A 24,034-nucleotide genomic window follows, 5' to 3' on the forward strand; every position below is an offset into this window, starting at 1 on the left:
CTGAATTACCAAAGCTTTGTCTGTTTTTTTTCCAGCTGTTTCCAGCTCCTAGGAGTAAGCTTTTACCACAAACTTTGCTATGCTTGTTGTTACACCTGACAAGTGTGACCTATCTATTTTGGAAAAGAAATAAATCTTCAGTGGTGGATAATTGATACTTGTTTGAGCAAACTCTTGGAGTGCTTCACTAGTCCTTGTCAACTTTATCTCAGTGCCTTACCTGAATTTTCCTTCCTGCAGTTTAAACCCATTGCTTTTCCTGTTCTCATGAAGAAAGAGAGTTTAATTCTCCTTCTTCTGCCTTTGCAGCAGTTGTTACATATAGACAAAGAAGTCATCTCCCTTCAGTCTTGCCTGTGCCCAGCTCTGCTCTCCTGTTGCTTTCCTGCACACAGGTCTTTCTGAGCCTTTGGAACCCTTGCTTGGCCCACTAAAATTACCTATGCAGAACCTTGAGAAGCTTGATGCCATTTTAGTGAGCTGAACTGGCTTACTAAGAAGATAACTGAACAGGATGGTTGTTTTGGGGGGAAAGCATTTCATTGTCTTGGTAATTATTTTAAAACTTTATGCTAAGGTACTGTGAACATTTATGCTACCTGTACTCAGCTTTTGTGAGACACCCCCCTGCAGTCCTGATTCCAGCTCTGGGGGCAACAACACAAGAGGGATGTGGAGCTGTTGGAGTGAGTCCAGAGGAGGCCATGGCAGGGGTTTGAACCAGATAATCTTTAAGGTCGCTTTTAACCTAAACCATATGATTCTCTGAGTATTTAATATTTTGCAAGTTTTCATTGATTGCTCAGGCTTTGGAGGATAACTCCACAGTTTCTGTGACAGGCAAAATCTCTCTTGGCTTTAAATTTGTCCCATGGGCTTTTTTGTAACTCTGAATGCTCTTGCATCATCTTAAAAGGTGAGCGAGTTTATCTTCTCCAGACTCCTTCTGAGTCTTGGAAATACAAGTGCAGAGAAGCAGAAGGCTTTGAGGATCCATCTCTTCATGCTCACAATTTGAGGATAGTAGAACCTAGCTTTCTAGAGCCCTTTTTATTATGTGTATTTTATGTTTAAAGCAGGTAAGGTAGAAGGCTGGTAGATGACTGATGTTATTCTAATGGACAGATGGCAAAGAGCAAGTTGTTAATTTAGACCTTAATTATCCAGATAGTGGACTAGCATTAGAACTCAGTGCCTTAACTTTTAGTCTTGTGCAGTAAGTCCATAATTACTTGCCTTTTGAATGATGGAGTGCCTATAGCCCCCAGTGATCTCGGTCACAGTTGTCAATGCTTAGTGCTGCAGAAAATCAGGTCAAGTGTCTCACTGGGTGTCCACAGAGCAGTTATGTCTGAAGAGCCTGTAAGAATAACAAAGGGAAAGCAAGCTTGTTTTCCCATGCTCAGCCCATCAATTTTTGTTTTATTTAAATAATTACAAGTGGAAAAGGATAACATTTCTGTTCTTGAGCAAGCCACATCTACAGGCAATCTTTGCACAAAGCATTTGATTAGTATCTTTAGTTTAGCCTTCGTAGGCATTATAAGAAAGCAGTATGATAATACAGTTAAAAATGATTGAAGTAAACACTGAAGATGATTAAACAAAATTGTCTCAGTGATGTGTGACATCTGAATCAACTATGCTATTATAACCATGGCTAAAAGATTGTATCGGCTTTCCTGTGTAATCTTGGTGTCATTGCCTCAGCACAGACGTGCACAGTGCGGGAATTCGCTGCTACCTTTTGGAAGTAGTAGCAGAAGATACAGAAAAACTGATTGGCTTTGGCACTAAACACATTTTTAGAGACAGAAAACTAAGAATAGAAATGAGGTAGTATGACTTGGAGTTTTTTGTCATTTAAACATTTTATTCCCAGCTCTGCAAGAAGTGATTTGTGTGACCTTTCAGTGTGAGGTCTTGCATTCGTAATTGTGAAGAGCACAGAATTACACTGCAGACTAGAAAGTGAGACTTCAGATTATTTTTCTGGCTGACTGGGCAGGACCTTTGTAGGCGAAATGTATTTGGCCAGAAGAAGCAGCAACAGATGTTTTGCCTGTAGAATCAGTTCTACATGTTGGTGCAACAGTAGAGTGCATCTGAGGAGACAACTGAAGTTGAAAGCAAGGTTACATGGACACCTAGGGGTTGTCACAACATAATTCTTGTTCCCACATGTGTGTGTAACATGTCTGGAAATACCTTTTAAAGAATGGAGAAAAAAAAAAAGCTTTAATCAATAGTAATGGACATCTTTTAAATGCTTTAATTTTTTGTACAGTCTTGCTTTGTTGTTCTTTGCCTTACGTTTTCCTTGTATTATATGCATAACCTCCATGAGCTCACTGCCTTTTTTTTTGTTTATGTATTAATTTCCCATTGATACTTTCTGAGGAAAAAACAAACGTCCAGCTTGCTGTTCTGCTAACTCCATTCTTCTGAAAGACCCCAAACCAAAACATATGTCACACTGTTCAGAATTGCTTTCTTTGCTGCAAAACAACATATACCCATGTCTCTCTGGTGCTGGGGAGCCCAGCGCTGGACACAACACTCAAGTATGTCTCATCAGCTCTAAGAAAAGGGGAAGGATCACCTCCCTCAATGTCCTGACAGGGCTCTGCCTAAAGCAGCCCAGGACGTGCTGTTGGCCTTTGTAGCAAGGGTGCTTTGGTGGCTCGTGTTCAAGTTATCTACCAGGTCTCTTTTAGAAAAGCTGCTTTCCAGGTGGTTGGTCCCAAACCTGTGCATGGCATTGTTCCTCCCCAGGTGCTGAATGTTCCCTTTATTGAACTCGCTGTGATTGCTATTTGTCCATGGCTCCAGCTTGTCAGGTCCACCTGAACAGCAACACAAGCATCTGGTGTATCGACCAGCTCTCCCATTTTTTCCTTTTGTTGTTGATGTGCCTTTGCAGGTTGGGAACTGCAGGTCCTAGTGGGTATTCAACGGATAACAGCAATGGCAGATACACATCTGGGAGAGGAATGTGGAGTAATAATATGTCCAATATGATTTGAAGGGTACAGGACATGCAGCATTGCCATGCTGTGCTAACCTGGTTGTTCCTAATATTACTTCCTTCTGTTGTGGTTAGGCTGGATTAGAAATACTGCAGATCGCATCAGCACAGCCTGCTATGTACTGTAAGTCTTGAAGGAACTCACTAGTGCTTCATGTTAATTTTTCTATCACTTTGACTTTCAATCTTGGTTTAAATACTAAAATGTGATTATGTGAAATTTAGATATAGATATATATCTGTATCTGTCTATATATATACACAGCACGATGCTCGGAGGTTCTCAAATTTCCTTTGAGCCATGATAGGATGGAGAAATATAGTGCTTAATCATTTTTCAACTTGCAAGAAAAGACATAGCAGGGAGCACCAAGGGAGAAAGCAAAGTAATTTTAAATGGAAAATGAAGTTATGGCACACAGACTTTACCAATTACACAGTAGAAATTGTGGGTCTGTTAGTGTGAGACATTGTTTGAATATATTTTGCACTTAGATGGGACAAGGTTACTTGGTCAACAAGGAAAGGATCTTGAACTGGAAGTTAGTCAAATACCAGTTATCTTTTACTTTGTATATCTTCTAGGCAATGGAATTAATAATGATATAACTCTTATTGCTAAATTTAGTAGGGTTTTTTGCTTGTGTTGTTTCATTTTAAGTTTTGGTTTCAGCTTTGTAAGGTGTAGGTTTATAAGGTACGTAGTTTATAATAATATTAGTTGAACTTGATTTGCTTGTTGCTACCAGGTTGTTGCTTTCAACAATTCTGTGAAGTTTTAGGGTTTATGTCAGTCTTTTCATTTGCTTGTTTGTTGTTTGACTTAAATGGGTAGATAACTTCAGCACCAGAGAGGCAAATAAACAATCTAAAGGCTACAAAAACTATAGGTAACTTAATGTTAGTAGAAATACAGAAAATATTGATGGAATGCATTATGGGATTCATTGACGTAAAATTGTAGAGCCTTTCTTCAAGATAAGTTCATTATGAGCTACTTATTGAAGAAAAATGTCATAAACCTGACAACTTACTAGGAAAGACTTTTTTTTAAAGATGCAGTTTAATGCAATGGTCATTATATCTGCCCCAATTATTATGCAGGTTCAAGAAAAAAGAGCAAAAAAGAGAAATATTTACTTGTTTTCCCACTGTATGTGTCAACTGAACAGTGTCTTCCATTGCCTGCTTTATGTTCTTCTTTTGGTCATTTTTAACTATGCTAGCATAAATTTATGTCATCTTGAAATACAGATGTGCAGGCTTAAAAAGCTGCAGACATGCTAAGGTCATTAAAATTGGGATTGAATGAAAACATCAGATTTCTGTTTTTAAACTCCTAAAAGAGAAGCAGTTGACTGCAAGTTGAAGGGCTTGTTCAAATATCTTGTGTTTATAAGGTTTAAATAAGCCAAAATGCTGAAGAAAGAAGTGTTCCTCCCCCTACTTTTCTCTTACCCAGGATAAAGGTCTCAGGCTTTCAAGATTTGTTATGAATGGCTTTATCTCAGGCTGAATGAGACAGAAAGAAGGAGAGTTTGGTTTTCATCCTTATAAGAATGTTCTCTTTAAGAAACAGGTATTTCTTTTATTAAAGCCAGAAAAAAATGGTTCACATTTGCGTACTCCGTAAGGACCAATGATTTTTTCCACAGTTGTCAAATTTAATTTAGTTGCACGACTGAATTAAAAACACTGTTCCAAGCACATACAGTTTTTCATTAGTCACTATAGTGCCTTATTTTATTTCCAAACCAGGAATTGTGCGCAGGATTGTGCCTTTTCTATTTGGGCTTCTGGCTCTGAGCTGTTCATTTTCTGGCTCATCAGCATTGACAATTCTTATATTTTAGCACTCTTCAGCTTAACCCTTGTTAAGTGCCTTTATGAGCGCAAGACAGTAGAAGGGCAACTTTGTCATCTTCTAGATGGTCCGTCCAGTCTGGACCTAACCACATGCAGATGGTTTTTTTCCAGCACTGTTTTACAGTTTCCTGTTTAGCATCGGGAAGATGGGAAAATACCGCATGACCTTGCAGTTCCCTGTGTGTCACATTGTCCTGTATTACCTCCATGTCAAAGCTGCGGGTCCAGCTTCCTTGGATCTTCAGTCACTTCCAAATGAAACAGCTCTTCTCTTCTCCTCCTGGCTCTTTATACCCTTCATACTTTCTTTAGGCCAGGACTTTGCTTTTCAAGGAAGTTCTCTCTGAGCAAGCACTTCACTAGAGCAGTTGTAAGCGGCTAGTTACTATATATGAGCATGCACAGTGCAACAGTTTGGAATGATGATAACTAGGTTAAAAAAGTAATTAAAAGAAAACAGATTCCACATCACATCTGTGCAGGATGCATTAAACATCTATGGAAAATATCTCACATGACTCACAGAATGGTTTGGGTTGGAAAGGACCTTAAAGATCATCTAGTTCCAACCCTCTGCCATGGGCAGGGACACCTTCCACTAGAGCAGGTTGCTCCAAGCCCTGTCCACCCTGGCCTTGAACACTGCCAGGTTCAGGTTTTCTTTAACTTCTTTCAAAAGCTCTTCTGAAAAGTAAGATTAATGCCCTGTGTCCTTCTAGAATTAGATCATCTGAAGATCCAAGATGGATAGATTTCCTTTGAGGTCTAGTTAGCATATGCAAAAGTGTGTGTGAATGAGTGTATGTGTGAACAAGAAGAACTTATTTTCTTCTGCTTTAAACAAAGCATTACAAAAATGTGTACATCTCTAGTTATCATGGCAGGAGGTAAAAATAGTTGCAGAGGCTTAATCAAAAGTTTTCTTCCTGTATTTCAGGATTTCATTAAATATTATTTTTATGTTTTACCTAACTAGTATATTAGTATTCTGTGACCCCCAGAGTGCACATTGTGCCACTTGTTGTGAACCTCTCTCTTTCAGAAATCTGAATGTTCCCTTTTTAAATTCGTATAGGAAATCAACTCAAACTTAATTCAGTCTGATGCTATTTTTGTTTATAATGAAGTCTTCCAAGTGTCTGAAATTGATGCTTGATGTTTTTGAATGGGCATGTCATTCCTCTGTTAAGAGTAATTGCATCCTTTAAAACACAGTAATCACCAGTGTCTCTAATGATGAAATGCTGTTATGGAAACCAGTTATGGAAATACAGCTAAAGTAGCCTGTCTTGTAACATTTTGGTTCATGAAGGACTCAGTCTACCTTTTGTCTTACACTGAAATAGGAGAACTTGACCAACTTGGTGTACCAGCTGTGGAAAATGACCCTTTTAATGCTACAGCGGTACCTTTAATTCTAAACAAACTTCTTTGTTAACATTTGTTTTGCTACTAAATGGCTTGCTAATGATACAGTAGAAAAAATGGCCAATGAGATGGCAATATAAAATGAAAACTTTAAATTTGTTGAGGATTTGTTTTTACATACACTTTAAGTAAAACTGTTAGTAGCACAAAATAAGTACTGGAAGGACTAGTTGCATCTATGAGTGTAATTGGAACTGTAATAACCAGAGGAAAAAAGTCTGTTCATGCTGTATGGTTATAGTTTTGGTAAGTAAATACTGATCTACAGATATTAGGATGGAAAATAGTACTTCACATGTTGTGCCATTTTGCTTAGACTGGTGTAGTTTTATTTAGATCCTGTGTTAGCAGGTTATGTTACCTCTTCTTGGCTTGATTTTCCTGGTGTCTTTGTAAAGCTATTAGAGCACAGAAAAAAAAACCAACCCTGCCCATTGAGGGAAATTAAGTATTTAAAAGACATTTAAAATACGCTATGTTTAGAAAATACACAGTCAAGTCCTTGGTATTCATTGCCATTGCTCAGCTACAGTGCTCCCTGCAGCTATGTATATTATCCCAGGATCTGTAAAACGGGAGAAGGAAACAAATCATTTTAGTTTCTCCAGAACTTGCATTTTCTGGAAGAAAGTGATGGCAGCTCTGTGTTTTATTACATCAAAGATTATTGCATCTGTCACATTGTGCCATTATTTAATGGTCGAGTCATGTCTGTTGTCATTAGTCAACACCTAATTAGTCTTCTGGGTGGAGAGATGTTACTAGTGGGTGTAGTGGTACCACGGATGCAGTCTAGATTATTGTTTTAACTTATAATTTTGGTTTTATCAGGTTAGAATGCTTTCTACTGCGGTTAGATATGTGCACAGCTTCTGATACTCTGTGACTGAAATTCAGTCACATAAAACTGTGAGCCAGTGAGTCTAATTGAATAGGTGTAGTTCCATTAAAGAGAATGTTATCAGGAATATTATCTTTCCCCTGTTTTATCAAAACCTCTATGATTTCAGTTGCAGATCTTTTGTCTTGATTCAAAATTAGGAAAGGCTGTTTCTCATGAAACCAAACTTTGGTCTTGCAAGTTTAGTCTACTGTATGACTGCAAATAAATTCCACAGATCAAGATCATCACATTCTCTGACTGCTTAGGCTTATATATTTATCTTGTTTATTTAAATTTTCTCCGAGTTCTGCTTGTGTTTTTACATTAGAGTTACTGTGAACAAATATGGAAGGTAATGCAAAATACTTTTTGCAATTTAAAATTAAAAAAGTAAAGTTGCCTAAGCAGAATCGTAAAAACTGAAAGCGAGAGTAGGATTAAGCTGTCCTGGGGACATCCATTCTGAATTTCATATGGTTTAATAGTGATGCTTCTTCAAAACTGGCTGTTTTTGTTTACAGTGCTTTTTATTCTATATATGACTATTTTGGAACACATCTAACAATTCTTTTTCTGTTTTTTGCAGACTGGACTTCGGCATTCTTTTCATGAAAGAGGTTTTGAAGTAGTTGTCTTACAGTAACTTTGAGAAGAAGTTCTATGTAGCTCTTACTTTCAAGAGTGCTGCAAAAATGATTACTTCAGATTTGCCAGTACTACAGTGAGTATACACTTCTGTCTGTATTTGAAATCTTAAGTTTTAAAAAGGTTGAAGTAAACAGGAAGGTGGTCGTGAGGATAAAGCACAAGCTTGAAAGAAGTGCAGATTAGTGTGGCTGTTCCAGGTCTCCTGTGTTTGTCATATGCTGAACTGTGTTAAAAAATAAAATACTTAATCTGAAAGATATTTATTTATATGCATGGAGGTTTACCTTGATGTGCAAAACAAAATCTTTGCTACTTCTATGCTTCTGAATGTTGTGAGATTTCAGAAATGTGTATGGGTTTTAGTCATAATTGACCATGTTTGTATATTCCAGTTGCATAGATGCATTTATTGTGCAAAAAGCTTTTGGCTTCTGCAATTGAAGACAGCCAGTGGCATTAGCATCTTTTGATCTTGCTGGGAAATAGGAGTGGCTTATACAAATGGGAACATCATTGTGCTTGGATAAAGGGAACTATTGGAAAGAATTGATTGAAAGTCTGTAATGAGAGGAGCTAGAGCATTCAGCCCTTTCCTCAGTAGTTCTCAGAGGGGCGCCATCAGCTCCACTGGCTGACCCAGCTGTGCCCTGCACTGGGGCTGTTGGAACCATCCAGAACCACTGTGTCCAGTGTCCAGAACCACTGTGTCCTGAGTCTGGCACAGAGCCCACCCTGCGGCCACCCCGCTGCTGCCACCTGGGCGTGTAGACCAAAAACATTGGTATCTACTGTTTTTTTTGCTTGAACTGGACATATGCAAATAGGAGCCTGTTTATCAAGGTCGGGTGGTGTTGCAAAACTAAGATTTTATGTCCCTTTATTTAAGGAATGGAATGCTTCAACAATTGTAAAGTTATTTGTCTAACCTTAACAATAACATGCTCTGTATTGCAATTTTTTCTTGTATTTTTAAATTTCTTTCAAAAAAGAGTTATATTTCTGCTGTACGTGAGCATATAGCTAAAGACAGGGATGATGGTTAGCACTGATAGGGGAGCATCAGCCTGGAGTGGAGTTCTGGTTTGCTTTGAGGATAATTGTGGAAAACAAAGTTCTCTGTTCAAATTTTCCTGGATGTGACCCATTGGAAAAGTGAGAGTGTGCTTGTGAAATGTGCAAAAAGTTGGGAGGTTCTGTCACAGCAGTAGAAGGAAAGGGATAATCCTGTTCCCAGTTCAAGAAGCTAGATGGCCTTAAGAAGTGAATGAGATACCACAGAGTTTAAGGTTAAAAAGGGTAACTGCGCATCAGCTGAAAAACCTGAGGGACATTAAAGATGTTGGCACATTCTTTAATCAGAAGATGCTTGTGAGCCACCAATATTATGAAACATTAAAAAATGAAAGAAACATGTATCTTGCTCTTTTCCAGTAGAGCTGGGAAGCATTTAATGCCACTGTGTGCAACGTTGGCAAGATGTCATCATTAGTAATATATATATATCTATGTAGTTTGGTTGTTCATAAACAAGATGAGATTTTTCTTGTTACAGAAGAAAAATGAGCAGGATTAGCACATAAAGATTTTGAGGCTCTCCTGAGAGCTCAGAACATTGTCTAATGTGGACAAGGTATCAAAGAAAGTGGTAACTGCTAATTCAGTAGATCCCAGCCAGACTTTCGTGAGACACGAGTCTGGCTGAGGGTGCAAAAACCTGAGATGAGACGAGTCTTTGATTTAGGGGTATTAGCTTCACACATGTGGACCTGGGAAGCCACAGTATGGTTCCACGCAGAGAAAGCCATGGTTTTGTTTCTAGTTCTGAAATAAGCAGCTTTGAAGGATTATTACATATAATCTACCATTCAGGTGCCTTATTTCTACTTTTTCGTAATGTTTTCTAATCTTTCTGCCTATCCCTTTTAAATAAAGGGTCCTTAAGTCAAATTGATACATTAATGTACTTTACTTAGAACCGTATCAAATATTCCCTCCCAAGTTCTTCTCTGTTGAGGGAACATCGGAAGGAAAACTCCTTAACCTTTCTGGATTCATAGAAGTGGCTTCAGAATGCAGTGAAGACAGGATTTCACTTACGGCTGTTTCAGACATAGGGGAAAAAACCTCTGGTGTGTTTGACCTGGGTGACTGACTGTTGTGAATCATCCCATTGAGAGAAGACTCATATTTGCTGTGAGTCGTGTTCCTCTCTAGATTGTGAAGATCAACCATGAGAGCTGATTCATCCATGATTCATGTGCATTTAGCTGTTTTTCTTCATGAATGCTTTTTATTCACAAGGCTGAATCTGGTGGTAGCAATTACTGAATTTATCTCTGCCAGAACCCTGAGCCACCTCAGCAACACCAACAAAAGCTTATAGAAGCATTTTTATTTACGAAGATTAATACATAAACCAAGGGGTTTGGTGTGGGTGTTTTTAAGGGGGGGATGGTGGTATAAGCTCTATAGATAGGGCTTTGTGTAATAGTAGAAGGAAGGCAAATTTGTTTTGATTTATTTTGCAGAGATGTGAATTTCTTCAGAAGCATGACATATTAAATGGCTGCCCAGTAATCCGTTAATTCTTCATTAAATATGGTTTAGTTTCAGTGGCTAGTTATTATAACTTTGGAATAATATCCAGAGTTTTTAGGAGAGATCTTGGTGTTACTGCTGTTTTTTTAGGGTATTTTAGCCACCACAGAAACCAGAAAGAAAAGCAGAGTGAGTATGAACCCATAAAAGGGGTTATCACTTGTCTGCTTTACTCTGCCCACCCGAGTCTTGTAGGTCTTCCCCACTGCCAAATTCTTTTACGTCTCTATCATGTCAAAGATGTCTTAAGAGGAAAGATTCAGCCTTCAGCACCGCCACCTCCCGTACTCTTAGATGAGGCAGGTCTCCATGTTGTTTTCCCCTCTCAGCAGCTTCAGGAAAGATGAATTATGTCTAAGGCTAAGTTTTTCCCCTCAGGTAACTAGTCACACACATAAAATAAGGATAGGATAATTCTGGTCTATTAAGATGTGGATGACTGCCACCTGATAAATTACTTCCTAGCAGTTCTGCAAGATGAGTACGGAAGCGAGGGAGATGGATGCTGGCCAGATGCTCTTCTCAGTGAGCATTAAAAACCTGATAGCACTGCAGGTAGTTAAGACGTGCTGTACTCCTCTGAGTTCAGAAATAAGAAAAGGGGCGTATATGTGTGTGTCTGTGTGTGTGTACCCAGAGCAACTGTAAGGCTTTGACAGAAGCAAGCAGCACTGTGTCCCAAGGTTGCAATGGAAGTGATTCAGACAGAATTCCCTGCTGTTTGAAATGATATTTATTTTAATGTTAAGTCAGCCAAGGACTGTAGGTTGTCCTTGATCCTGTCTCCCTACTCCAAATAATGTGAGGATTAAAGGAAACTTAATTTCTGCTGTTTTCCCCTTACTCCTTACATACTTACATTCTTTGCCAGAAAGAAATCTCCTGTCTCGCATACTGTTTGGTGGAGACTCATCTTGTTTAATTTTAAACATTTATATTTGAGCTGCTTGTCTAGGTCACCTTACCATCAATGGAGAGAAAAGAAAATTTGTAAAACATAAACCACCTGACCAATTTTGGACACTGACCTTAGCATGAGGTATGTTGTACCTTAAGGTTTTCTGTTTTCTGCATTGACTATGTCTCGCATTTAGATTAGATGAATCTCATCCTTAGTACTGATTTACTGAACCTTTCTCAAAAGGCTTCCAGCAAACCAGAGAAGATTTAGCAGAAAAATATTAGGGAAGCATGGTTATTGGGTTTAAGACAACAGTCTGTTTAAGACAAAGAAGAGAAGGTGGTTAATAATTAAACTGTTCCTTCTATATGCAGTATTCCGAAGCAATTGAGATTCCCAGAACTAAACACACAAATCTCAGTAGGTTTTCCTAGATGTGTATAGAGGCTGTAGCAAAATCAAGTTCTCTGTGGACTGGATGCTTGCAAAATAGTGCAGTTTAATTTATTTATATAGCTTTAGTGTTTCAAGGGAAGTGTCTGAGCCATTTGCCTAGGAGGACTGCTGAATCTGGTTTGAATAGAGAAAAATCTTTATCCTGATGATATTAGGGGTGTGGTTTTGTAAGCTAACAAAGCTCTAGCATTTCCCCATGAAGGGGGGTATTGCTTAGACCACAGCATGCTTAAATTTTTTCCAGCAAGGATCTGTGTAGAGCAGAGAGAAACTTATTTTTATTAAAGAGAGCAAGAGCGAATGGCTTTAATTCTGCTACAGCAATAGAAAGCAGCAGATGTTTTTATGGGGTTCCTCACTTTTGTGTTCAAGTTAGTTAAATAAAAAAATAGTGTTGTTGTGAAGCAGTGTGCATTTTAGTCAGATTGAGTTGCAGTGTGATGGCTGGTCTTTGAGTAAAGGCTTGGATACATCCATTCGCATAGACACTGTGTTTGGCTGTATTCACTGTGTTGCTTTTCACTAGTGTGGCCCTATTTTAACAAATCACTTTGAACTATGTGTGGGCTATCTTTGATTTGGTTTTAGGCTTTTGACAATTTATTTTAATTAATAGCTTGATACTGAGTTTTGTAAATTTAATACTTTTTGAAGCAGAAAAGCTGCTTGGCTTTGATTTTATGATAACGAAGCTGCATTGTCAGTATTTTGTGGAGATCCTGGTTTACAAGCATATAATTTAGGAATTCAAATGTACTTGAATACTGTTTTTTAAGATAGGTGCCTGGTTTTCTGGGGTATTTATAGTACTTAGAGATAATCCATTGAAGTTACTTTCAGAAAAGGAGATTTATTTATGTTCTACTGCATTCCAGCTTTTGTGAAGGATTCTGTAGACCTCCTTGCTGGTTTTGTGCTTGCAAGTTCGAAACAGTCGGAAAATAATGTCTTAATATTAGAAATTCATGATAGTGCTGCAGAATTGAGATAGAGCAGATGGGGAACAATACAGTAATTTCAGTAAAGAGAAGTATCAGAACATTCTTGATTCTAATACAGTGATGTTTCTATCTTTCTACATTACTAAATAGCCTTGAGCAAATTTGTGAAGAATTCCTGATTTATTAAATAAAATAAAAAATCCCAAACAAAAAAAACAAAACCCAAACAGTAGACAATGTGGAAGATCTGTGTAGATCTTGGCTTGCAGAAGCTTCTTAGTTTCTGTAAACCAGATCACAAATGCTGCCTTTTATGTTTGAAGCTGTATAAAGTAATGGAATAGGTCTGATTTTCACCTTTCCCTTGCATAAGTTTTACAGCAGTTTAACTTCTTTCACTCCAAGGAAATGATATTGAAATTAAAGAAATCTCCAATTAGAGCTAGACTTGACCCATCTTTGAGTAATCTAGGGCATTATTACAATTACTCTTACCATTTACAGAGACCTCATGCACTGGTGGTCCTGCAAACTAAAAACACATCATTAACAGGTACAATTTTGCTTGTGGGTTCTTCTTGGGCAAAATCTGATGCCTCAGAAGGTCACTTAGAAGCTGAGTTTCTTCAAGCAGCCAGGCCTGTTTTAGAAGCAGAGAAGTACCTGTGCACCTGCCTTGGGGAAATTAGGTGGTGGAAATTGGGATAATGTTTTTTTCCTGCTTAGGATGGTGTTAAGTCTTAAAACAGAAATGATTGACAAGTGATACTGTGGGCTTCTTTGCCACAGTCATTGAGCAATGTCAAGGTTTTATCATTGTGTAAGTAAGAATGTTTTTCTAACTGCACGAATCATAAATGTCTTCAGACCAAAGTGAGTCTTCTGGTTTGTGCCTCTGGTCAGTGTTAACCCTCTCTTTACTAACAGCTGCTCAATACCATTGTCTTTGAGTGTGACTAAAACCTGATGTAATCTGAGTGGGAACTTGTGTAACTGTTCTAATGACCTGATAGCTGGATCTCAGTTTGCTCTCTCATGGCCTTGAAAGCAGTTTGGAAGTGGTTACAAAGGGTGAAAGAAAGTTGATACTAAGTGAATACATTGTGGGATGGATATGTTGAGAATGTGCTGTTTAATATAGCCACTTTTTGAAGTGTAATATGGCTTCAAAAGAAGCTGTTAATTTAAATAACTTCTAGTCTTATAAAATGACATTCCAGCTCATAAAAAGGTAAGGCTTTTTGCCAGGGCTAACAATGCTTAGTTCCTTCGTTTGCAGAATAAATGTGGCAAGCCTTTTAATGCTGACTTTTTTGGTTTTTTTTCCTGGCTTAGGACTAAATATTTAATCAGCCAGTTATAGATTACTTGTTGATTTCAAATCATTTTAATTTATCTAGTGTTTTTTCCCCCTTAGGGATTCTACAAATGAAACTACTGCACATTCAGATGCTGGCAGTGAGCTTGAAGAAGCAGAAGTCAAAGGAAAAAGAAAAAGGGGCCGTCCTGGCAGGCCTCCAGTATGTGTAATTTAGTTTTGTTTTGTTATGCATCTATTTAAAATTGACTGCAAACTGTTTTTCATCTAATCATCTTGTGGTCACATAAATAGGCTTTTAATGAGCCCTATGTCAAACTTTATGAAGACTTGTAGTATGAAATATTTATCAGATTGATATACAAACAATGTTTGGAGTGTTTAAAAAGGGACATAAAAATGAGCTCATAATAGCTATTATTTTTTCTTTTGCTAGCTACTTAAGTGAACATTACTATTTTGTTATTATTGTCATATTACAACATTCGTCCAGACAAGAGAATAATCTCAGTACATATAGCTGCTATCTGTTTTGAAAGCTGCAATGGATTTTAAGTGACAAATGACATCTGAGCTGTCGTTTTAGTAACTGATAATCTCTTAATGTGAATGGAAGAGTTGCAGCATAGTATTAACTAAATGCCTCAGAAGGTCTATTAACACATTTTAAAAATTCATGTAATTGACATACTCTCTGTCCTATGTATAGATTGGGAGCTTCAACCTATTCTCTAGCATTGCGCAGCAGATGATAGTGCTGTCTGCTGTATAAGATGTGCTGTTCTCCATTAGTCTTTGCCCATTGCTGGCCCATAAATGGGATGATGCAGAAACAATTCTCAATTACATGGAGCATTTAAGGAGGCTTTCTCTTTTATTTTTATTTGTTTTATATAATAGACAGTTTATTGGAAAATACAGAAAAAGTTGTGTGTGTCATGTTGTCATTTTAGGTCTTCAAGGTCATCGGATGTAGTTCTTGTGGTTATATCACTTGAAGTACACCCTGTGGAGTATGGGTGGGATTTTTGGTGGGAACTTCTGTGTGTTTGTTATTAATGGTTTTGATTCTCCTGTTAGTGTTTGTCTGTGTGTACACCCCCAGTATAAATGTGCTATCTATATAGCACTAGAAGATTGAAATCCCCTGTCCAAGACCTCCCACCCTAAGTCTAACTCCTTAAGCACGGACTAGTGAGGCTGTAAGAACGGGCAGGACCATGTGTTCCTCTAAGCATGCTGGCCAAGCTGGTGTAAACTCCCTCTTAGTATTGGTTTTCAATTTACATCACAACTTATGGACATACTTTGGGAGCCAGCATTTCAAATCCTGGTCTTTTCTGGGCTTGTTGTCTTCTTTTTTTTTAAAGCTTTTTTGAACAGTGTTTCCCATGATGGCATATGTTCATCATATGGACAAATTTGCTCACAAACATGGATCTTCTTTACAGGAAGCTTTAAAGCAGCTTGTAAAGATAACTGGTCATCTGTTTATATAGCTTGTAAGCAAAGGGCAAAATTAGAAATTATCTTAATAATATCTCATTAGTAAATCTATGAGGTTTTGCAGATTTAATAAAAAAACTCAAAATAAACAGAGGATAGTGCAACCTGATTGCTATGCCGGGAGGTTGTCAGAGTATAGGAATTCAAGTTAAAGCAACTCTAGTGGTATTTGTGTATACCACACTTAACTGGAAGGGAAAGGTGAATGTTAAAAAAGGTGTAAAAGCTTATTAGTAGCTCCTGTGGGAATATTCTCTGAAGCACTTTACTGGTCCTGCTATCAAGTTTCTACAGGAGCAATTAGAACAACTCCAGGCTCATTAAGTGTAGACATGATTGTGAAATGATTAACATTCAGAGGAAGTGGCCATTACTTCATATATAAAATGATGGGCTGTGAGCTGACCATTGATGCTAAGGAGCAAGACCTTGGGGTTATCAGAGGTCATTCTTTGAAAGCATCATCTTAATGCAGAATAAGGGTCAAAAAAGATAAATCCAGTCTTAGAACTAAGGAAGAGAACAGAGAATAAAAGAAATACTGTGTCTTTTATAAAACTGTGGTTTGCCAAAATTCGGTAGACTTTGCACAATTCTAGTTTCTCTTCCCCTCTGCTTCAAAATTTCAAGAAAGGGTATATTAGGATTGGAAGAGCTTCAGAGAAGAGAAACAGTGATGGTCAATCATGGAATCAGGCTGGGAAGGACCTCAGGAGGTCTCACTGCAACCTCCTGCTCAGAGCAGGGCCTGCTTTGGGATCAGACCACATTGCTTGGGGCTTTTCCAATCTGGTCTTGAAAACCACTAAGGCTGGAGACTGCACAGCCTCCCTTAGCAACCGCTTTCATTTTATTTGGTGAACACTTTCTCCTTTGTAGGCAGTCAGAGCCTGTCTTTCTTCAGTTTGCAACTGCTGTCAGTTGTCCTCCCACTATATGCTGTTACAAAAAGCCCCACAGATGGGTGTTCCCAGCCCCCTGACCAAGTTGATATCCTGTCTTCTTGAACTTGTTCTTGCATTGAGAGAGCTAAAACTGGACATGGTATTCCAGAGAGGGGCTAAGAAGTGCTGAATATAATCAGTTTCCTTGCTGTTCTGCTGTATTCTGTTTGTACAGCCTGAGGTGCTGATAGCCTTTGCTGCTTGGGCATGTGGCTGTTTCATGTGCAGTTTGGTGTCTTCCAAGACCCTAAGTTGCTTTTCTACAGAGCTGTTCTCTTACAGGCCAATCTTCAGCCTGCCTAGGTGCAAGGATTTATTCCTCTGCTAGGCACTGGTCTTTGCATTCGTTCATGTTGAATTTTGAGTGTACTGTTAGCCCAGTATTCCACACTGTCAATAGCTGTCTTGCTGTTGATGCCATTAAGGGATCTCTCTGCCAGTGTTGTGTCATCTGCACTCTTGACATGAACTCATTTGCTCACCCCCTCCAGCTATCTGATAAAGATGGGAAACTGGACATGTTCCAATTAGACTTCTTCTGTATTCCCTCATTGCCAGCCTCTAGGTAGAGAATGATCCACTATGAACCTCTATGCTCTGAGCCCAACAGTTCAACCATGTTTCTACCCATCCAGATCACAACTTCCCAATTTGGATACAAGAATACTGTGGAAGACTAAAGTCAACATAAATGGTTTCTATTGCTCTCCCCTTAACCACAAATTCAGTCATTTGACTAGAGGTTTCTGGGTGACTTGATATCTATATGTTTGGATATACAGTCAAATCCTGCTTTCATAATTGATACTGCAGCAACAGAAAGGAATAAATAAAGTGGGTCTGCAAAAATATGACCAAAAGGAAAAAGCCGCTCAATGCCTAATATCCTTGATTAGAAATACAAACACCTTGGAAAGTCTAATCTAGGCAATTTATAACATTATTCAGTATGAAAAATCTTGGACTTAGTAATTGAGGTATTGGTTTTGCAGACATTTCACTTTCCATCCTCCTCCACATTCCACTCCTGTCCATGCTGCTAACCAATTCACTTTCCTTAGGTGAATTACCTGTTTCTTACAGGAGGTGCAGCTCTGACATTTCCCCCCCTACTCTTCCATATGCTAACATGATTTTTATTTCCTCCACAGGTACCACCTACCTTAACTCTCAGATGTGACAGATTAAAATATTTAGTTAAATTCAGAGCTGTTATTATCAACTGATACTTAGCTTTGATGTTTTTAATTTCGGTTATAGACCTAAAGAAAGGCTTTTCTGCCCAAAGGCTCTTCTGTTTCTTGTGGTTTGGGGTTTTTTTTCCCTAACTAAAATATTATGGTCTAATAAGATTTGATCTCTCCCTGCAAATGCTGATTTGATTATGTCCTTAGGCCATCACAGCTTCAGTGACACATCTGCCATAAACATACTGACTTCGTTTGAAAGTGCTCTTCTGTGCTGTTTTGTCTAGCTGCATGGTTCTGTTAAAGAGCTGCACACAATGTACTCCATCAAATATATTTAGGTATTTTAAATAGGTGAATAAATAGATTTTATCTATAGAATAAATAGATAAATTTCATTAGAAAGATAAACTACTACTAGAGGATTTTCCAGACTTTTTTTCCAAAGACAGACATTCTTCTTTGCAGATTTGAGGCTTCTGTACGGAGGTGGTCCTCATTTGAACATTTGCCATTTGTAGAACCTCTTCAGTTCATAGAGAATCTTAATGTTCTGGGGAACATTCCCTTCCCAAAAATGCTGCTTTCCAAGTTGCCTCTCCACTTCTATTAGAGACTTCTAATGTGTACTTGACTGAGTAGATTATACCATGAACTCGTGAAGAGATACAGCACACTGGTCATTCAAGATAACTCTCAGATTCTAACCTGATTTTCCTGAATTCGCCAACCCTTGCTGTGAATTTAGCAAGAGTTGCACCATGTCCTTTCATAGCATTGACAGTGGCTGGGGCTGGCCTCCCACTTGCCCATGTCTGCTTCTGGGCACTGATTCTTGTAGACCAGCTGCCTGTGGAACGACTGGTCAGGAGTGGGATATTTTGTTGCGTGGATTTAAGCAATACTGTGTGTGAACGTACCATCTGGGTATATATTTAGTGAATTGTGTGGGGTGTGTGTAATGAGCGACCTATAACAGTCCTCTGGTTGAAGCTGCTGAGTAATATTGGCCAAACTCACCTTTTCTGTCTGATGCATTATTGAAACACATTGGTATGGATGTGCTCTCTTGTTGTAAGTAGAGGGTTTGAAAGCCCAAGGGCTTATGATGCAATGCAGCTTTCACATCAGTGGGCTCAGGCTCAGATGAGTTATTTATCTATCCTTTTTTGTGTCCTTTCTTGGGTCAACACTTTCTGTTCAATGCTATTGGCATGCTTTATTATAACCTATTTGCCCTTACCTTCCAGGAGCTAAGGATAGCTTGGCTTAAGCTTCAGCTGTTAGACACTGGGGGAGTGAGAGAGATCTCCTGGCTGTATTTCAGTTTTGAGGTAGGAATAGACAGATTAGCCTATTTGGTTCAGAGGACAAGAAGAAATGCCAATCTTTCTGTTCCAAAGGTGGCAGTTCTGAGATTTCTGCTGGCATCTCTCTCATCCCATACACAGGGCCACTGCATGCCTTTCTCTAGCTCCTTGGATTCTTCTATTAAGGCAAGATGGAACAAGGCACTTTAATTTCTTTTGTTCCCAGTGCAGACTGCACAGTTTTGCTTACAGGTCCTTTTGTATTTTTTGGTATGAAGGTGACAGACGACAATACCTTATCTCTGCAATCATATGTGAAATTTTACATTTGCAGAAGACTCTTAGTCTTATTCAGTCTTGTAGCATGGATGTTAGATACTGCTGGGGATTGGGCTTTCCTTCTAGTTCCAAATCATACACATCCTAATGAACAGTAGGAAGGAATCCTCTTAGAAGAATTTATTTTCATAGTAGTTAAAGTTTGTGGTTTGATCTGGCTTACATCATTGTCCTGTTCCAGCTTGATTGCATGATACTGTAGGTCCATCCTTTAAAACTGAAGTGATTAAGTCGTCCTGTAGCTCTGTTTAATCGCAGTGTGCATACAGCCAGTATGTGAATGCTTCTATCCCACCACTTGAAGTTTCCTGGTGGAGAAATCCTAATGGCATTAGAAGTTTTTGGTTTAAGCTTTTCATGAGATGGTCCTTGTATTTTTGGCGATCTAATCTATTCTTCATTTTTCTATGTAAATAGTCTGGGTTTGATAGCAATTCCCTCAGCTGGAAGGATTGAAGTGATTCAAGCATTTATAGCAAACTCTCTTGATTCTCTAAGATGACTTTTAGAACTCTTGCTAGGTTTTAAAATAAGGATAAAAAAAGCAACAGCATGCCTCAACACTGCCTCTGCTTCTTGTTTTTGTTTTGTTCCAAACTGCATGTGCTATAGCTGAAGCAGTTCTCTGTGCACTGGATGCTGGGGGACCTGCATCTGTCTTTATTATGGGATAAGGCTTTTCACAGGGACCACCTTGTTTGCTTTTCTGATGAGTAAAGTCCAAAGGACTGACCATTTGAGTCTAAGAACTTCTCCTGAGGTAACCATGATGATGCTACAAAGTGTGCAGTAGCCTTCTTTAATTAATCAGGATTCATTCGGAAAGAGCTTAGACGTTACCACTGTTCCTCTTAACAGGAGGTTATAGTGCAGAGGCCTCTCAGGAGGATGGTGCCTTGGAGAGGCAAGCTCTTCAGTTTTACTCAAGTGGAAGGTTGAAAAGCTTCTTCCAGCTATCTAGAGAAATGGGTACTGCTTTAAATTACTTATAGTATGAATGCACACATAGAGGCCATCATTTAAGCCAGCTGGTTAGGTGGAGTTACTGACCTGTAACACTTCTACTGTCCTTATTTCTTCATGAAGTGTGTTGGATCAATCTGGGGAATGTTAATGGAAAATGTCAAGCCACTTTCACTTTTTTCTTCTTTGTTAGTGTAATGAATCAGCTTTCACCATATTACTTGATTTTACAAATATGGGTTGCCTTTTTTTTTCTTCCCAATCATTTTAAAGGCATGAAAGCAAAAGTATTACCTAGCTAATTTATTACAAAATTCTGAGTTGCTATCAGCTTAATTTCAGTCAAGGAAAACAACACTTCCTGTAGGCTTCCAGCATCCGTAGGGAAGGGTGCTCCTTCAGCTCAACACAAACCCAAGTGTTTTTATTTATGAAAGACAAACGTTCTGGACAGATGGAAGTGGAGCTGCAAAGTCAAGCTACAAATCTGAAGATTGTGTTTGGTATTGAGGATGCCAAACAGAGCTGGCTCTGCATCCCAAAAGAGAGATCACTGTTGCTTCCACTTCCAAGACCATACTGCCTCTGCGGGTATTCTGCAGATACTCTGTATCTTGAAAGAGTCCTCTTACATTTCTATGGATGTACCAGTCCATGCTTTTCCTTCACTTGCTTCAGTGGTATTGGATGTATCCATCCTGGGATAGAATCCTAGGACATGAGATTGGAAGGGACCTCGGGGATCAACTAGTTCTACCTTTCTTGGCAAAGGATGGAGTAGACAAGATGGCCCAGCACCCTGTCCAGCTGAATTTTAAGTGTCCAACATTGTAATCCACCATTTCCCTAGGGAGATTATTCCAATGGCTGGTAGTTCTCATAATGAAAAACTTTCCTCTTGAAATAGGGTTATCCAACTTTGTATTCAGAGGTGGGAACCTGTATGAAGCTCAGATCTGTCAGGATGGCCTGAGAAGTTTCTTGCTGTATATTCAGGAACGCTACATGGAAGTAATGTTTGACAACAACATCATAGTATTGTATTTGAATAAGATAATGCCAGTTCTTCTCTTCTGTCCTTGTGCTTGCAAAACTTCATAGAGTACCAGGCAGTTTCTGGAGGCTGAAGCACCAATTTGTATGACTTGCTTTCATATTTGCACTCTGGAATGGTATTGAGCTTGGGCTTCCTGTCAGATGCCTACTGGGTGGAAGTGCTCTGGAGTGGAAGTCTGGTGGACACCCTTTCTCTAGTGCCTTTCCACCTGAAAATAACTCAGAAAGTTCTAGTTTTGGATTTCTTTCAGTTTCTCTACAGAGGATCCTTTGTCTGCTTGTTTTGCCTCTTGAGACAGGATTCAATGCAGATCCTGCATCTGGATTAAGCTACTGCAGTTTGAAAGCGGAGTGGTTTTTGTGAAATGAAAAACTTGATTTCTCCACTGCGAGAGATGTTCTCTTTGTCAAAAGAAAATCTATACCAAAGAGAAACTTTATTCACGTAGACTCAGTACCGGTGTTAACTCAGGTCCAGGATACTGAGACATTTACCTGGATTTGAAGAGTCTGGCTTTGTCCAGTTAATTCTGTCAGAGGTACCTTTGCCACTTATTTCTGTACCTCTTCTGAGAGCCCACGGGTGTTCTCACCCTTCTAATTCAAACTAAGAATCTCAGTCAAAGCACCCCTTTTCCCCAAGATGCCTGACCAAAGTGGAGTTTAAACTGAGCATTTACGTGTCTTGTGATTACTCATCAGGAGCGTGTGCATGCTGATCCATAGTACTCATGCCATGTAGGTGGCTCTTCTCATTCCTTTCCAGTAATTAAGGTATCTTGGGACGTGTGCATTTCAATTCCAGCTCCTCCTTGCTTTCCCTTCATCCTGGCAGTGTTTAAATTTTCCCGCTGAAGTATGTGTTGAGAAAAACTGACTGTAGAGAGGGCTTCCATTAGCTTCTGTGGAGGGCATCAACTTGCAGTCCTGCTTTCATTTAGCAGTACTTGTAACTAGTGGAAGAGCTTATGGCTTACTGTCACCCAGACTGGATAAGCACAGGAATTATATATTTCAAAAGAGACAATTTACTTCTAATTCTTTGCCATTTTATAAAGTAGTGATTATGTGTCTCTTCGGAGCTCAATAGAGCTCAAACATGCCACATATTGATAGTTTTCTTGCTGCTAAAGGCAGCTTTGTGTATGTTTAAAAATTGAGGGAGAACACGTATTCTTCTGATCGTAAGTGCAGATGTTGTCCACAAAACTTCTCACAGAGATTGTTCCATTATTCTAAGCTTTCCAGCTTGCACTTGTACACAAGACTTGCAAGAGGCAGTTGCAGTTGTGCTCTGCCTTGCCCTTTTCTTTAGTACTCTGGCCCCCCCAGCTGTGATCCCTTTTAAAGTAAGGACTTGCTAGACTGCAGGTCTGTCTTCTACCGACTCTCTTCCAGAAATGTGATCACTTTCCTCTTAATGTGTCTGCACTTGGAAGATGCAACCAAAAACACTGACTTGATGTTCTTTACTAAAAGCTTTAATAGAAACCGTCCGACAGTATATTTAAGTAAATGATACCAGGAGGATATTGTCCTAAATTTAATCTTCAAGTTGCTTGCATGGTGTTTTCTTTGATGTAATTCCTCAAAACAGCTTCATAGTTCTGTGGAAGTTTGCAGCTTTTGCTTTTCTCTGGCTTACATGAGGGAGAAAAATAGAATATGGAAGTAAGATCATAGCAAGAACCTTGCATTATTTTCTTCAGAAAGTTAAATTCAGAGCAAACTGTTCACTGGGTGACTTCTTACAAGTGGGATCTATACCACCTGATAAAGCTTGAAGAATCTAGTGAAAATTTACAATAAATAATTTAGATTCACAGGGAAATTTTTTTAACTCATGAAACATTGAAGCAAGGGGCTGTTATGATGATCTACTAAATCTGTATACTGGCTGTATAAATTCAGTGATTTAATTTGAGTTAAAGAGCTGACTCATTATGTACACGGTTTCTTATACAAGTTGTATAAAAATGAAAATACAGAAAATGAACATTAATGCGACAAGTGTATTTTTAATAACTTATTGTCTTCCAAAGATCATTAGTCATTCTAAAAGTTTTTGTGTGCCAGCATGAGCCACTTTTGCTGTCTCTAATTTGCTACCATTTATCTAGTTTTAGTCGTATTGTCAGCTGTCTATGTTGAATAAGACTAATATGGATATTGACCTGTGCTGGGAAGTCCCCACTACTTACCTTGATATGATAGTGGCTTTTAAGTTGTTCCTCAGCAATTAATGATAAATAAAAATACGTGGACCTCATGGGATAAAGCCCTAAGCAACCTGGTTGAATTTCATAGCTGACCCTGCTCTGAGCAGGAGGGACAGGCTGGAGACCTCATGAGATCTCTTCCAGCCTGGCTTATTCTGTGATACTTGTGTGTTTATACATGTGTGAGTGTATAAATGTGTGCAATATTTATGTATAATTTATAAAGATATATTGAGTGATTTCAGATATAGCTATAATAGATTTTTGTTCTGCTGGTTTTCTTTGCCCAGTCTGCCACTAAGAAACCTCGAAAGTCTCCAGCGGACAAGGGTCGTTCTGAATCTGGAGCCAGAGGAGCAAGTCGTGGAAGAGCTAATGGCCACCCTCAGCAGAATGGAGAAGGGGACCCTGTCACTTTATTTGAGGTGGTTAAGCTGGGAAAG

The 24,034-nt window shown here is 38.8% G+C and overlaps 1 protein-coding gene across 2 annotated transcripts in view; it reads left to right on the forward strand.

Moving 5' to 3' along the window:
- Positions 1-7,897: 7,897 nt before the first annotated feature.
- Positions 7,898-24,034, forward strand: part of STAG1 (stromal antigen 1) — a 137,435-nt gene continuing 121,298 nt past the window's right edge. For both annotated transcript variants that reach the window (XM_010012156.1, XM_010012157.1), the window contains exons 1-3: positions 7,898-7,926; positions 14,167-14,269; positions 23,882-24,034. The exon at positions 23,882-24,034 is cut by the window's right edge and continues 7 nt beyond it. In XM_010012156.1, the coding sequence (XP_010010458.1) occupies positions 7,898-7,926; positions 14,167-14,269; positions 23,882-24,034 (285 nt within the window). The remainder of the gene's footprint in view (positions 7,927-14,166; positions 14,270-23,881) is intronic.

This window comes from Nestor notabilis, unplaced genomic scaffold, assembly GCF_000696875.1.
Source record: "Nestor notabilis isolate BGI_N333 unplaced genomic scaffold, ASM69687v1 scaffold14073, whole genome shotgun sequence".
Classification (NCBI taxonomy): domain Eukaryota; kingdom Metazoa; phylum Chordata; class Aves; order Psittaciformes; family Psittacidae; genus Nestor; species Nestor notabilis.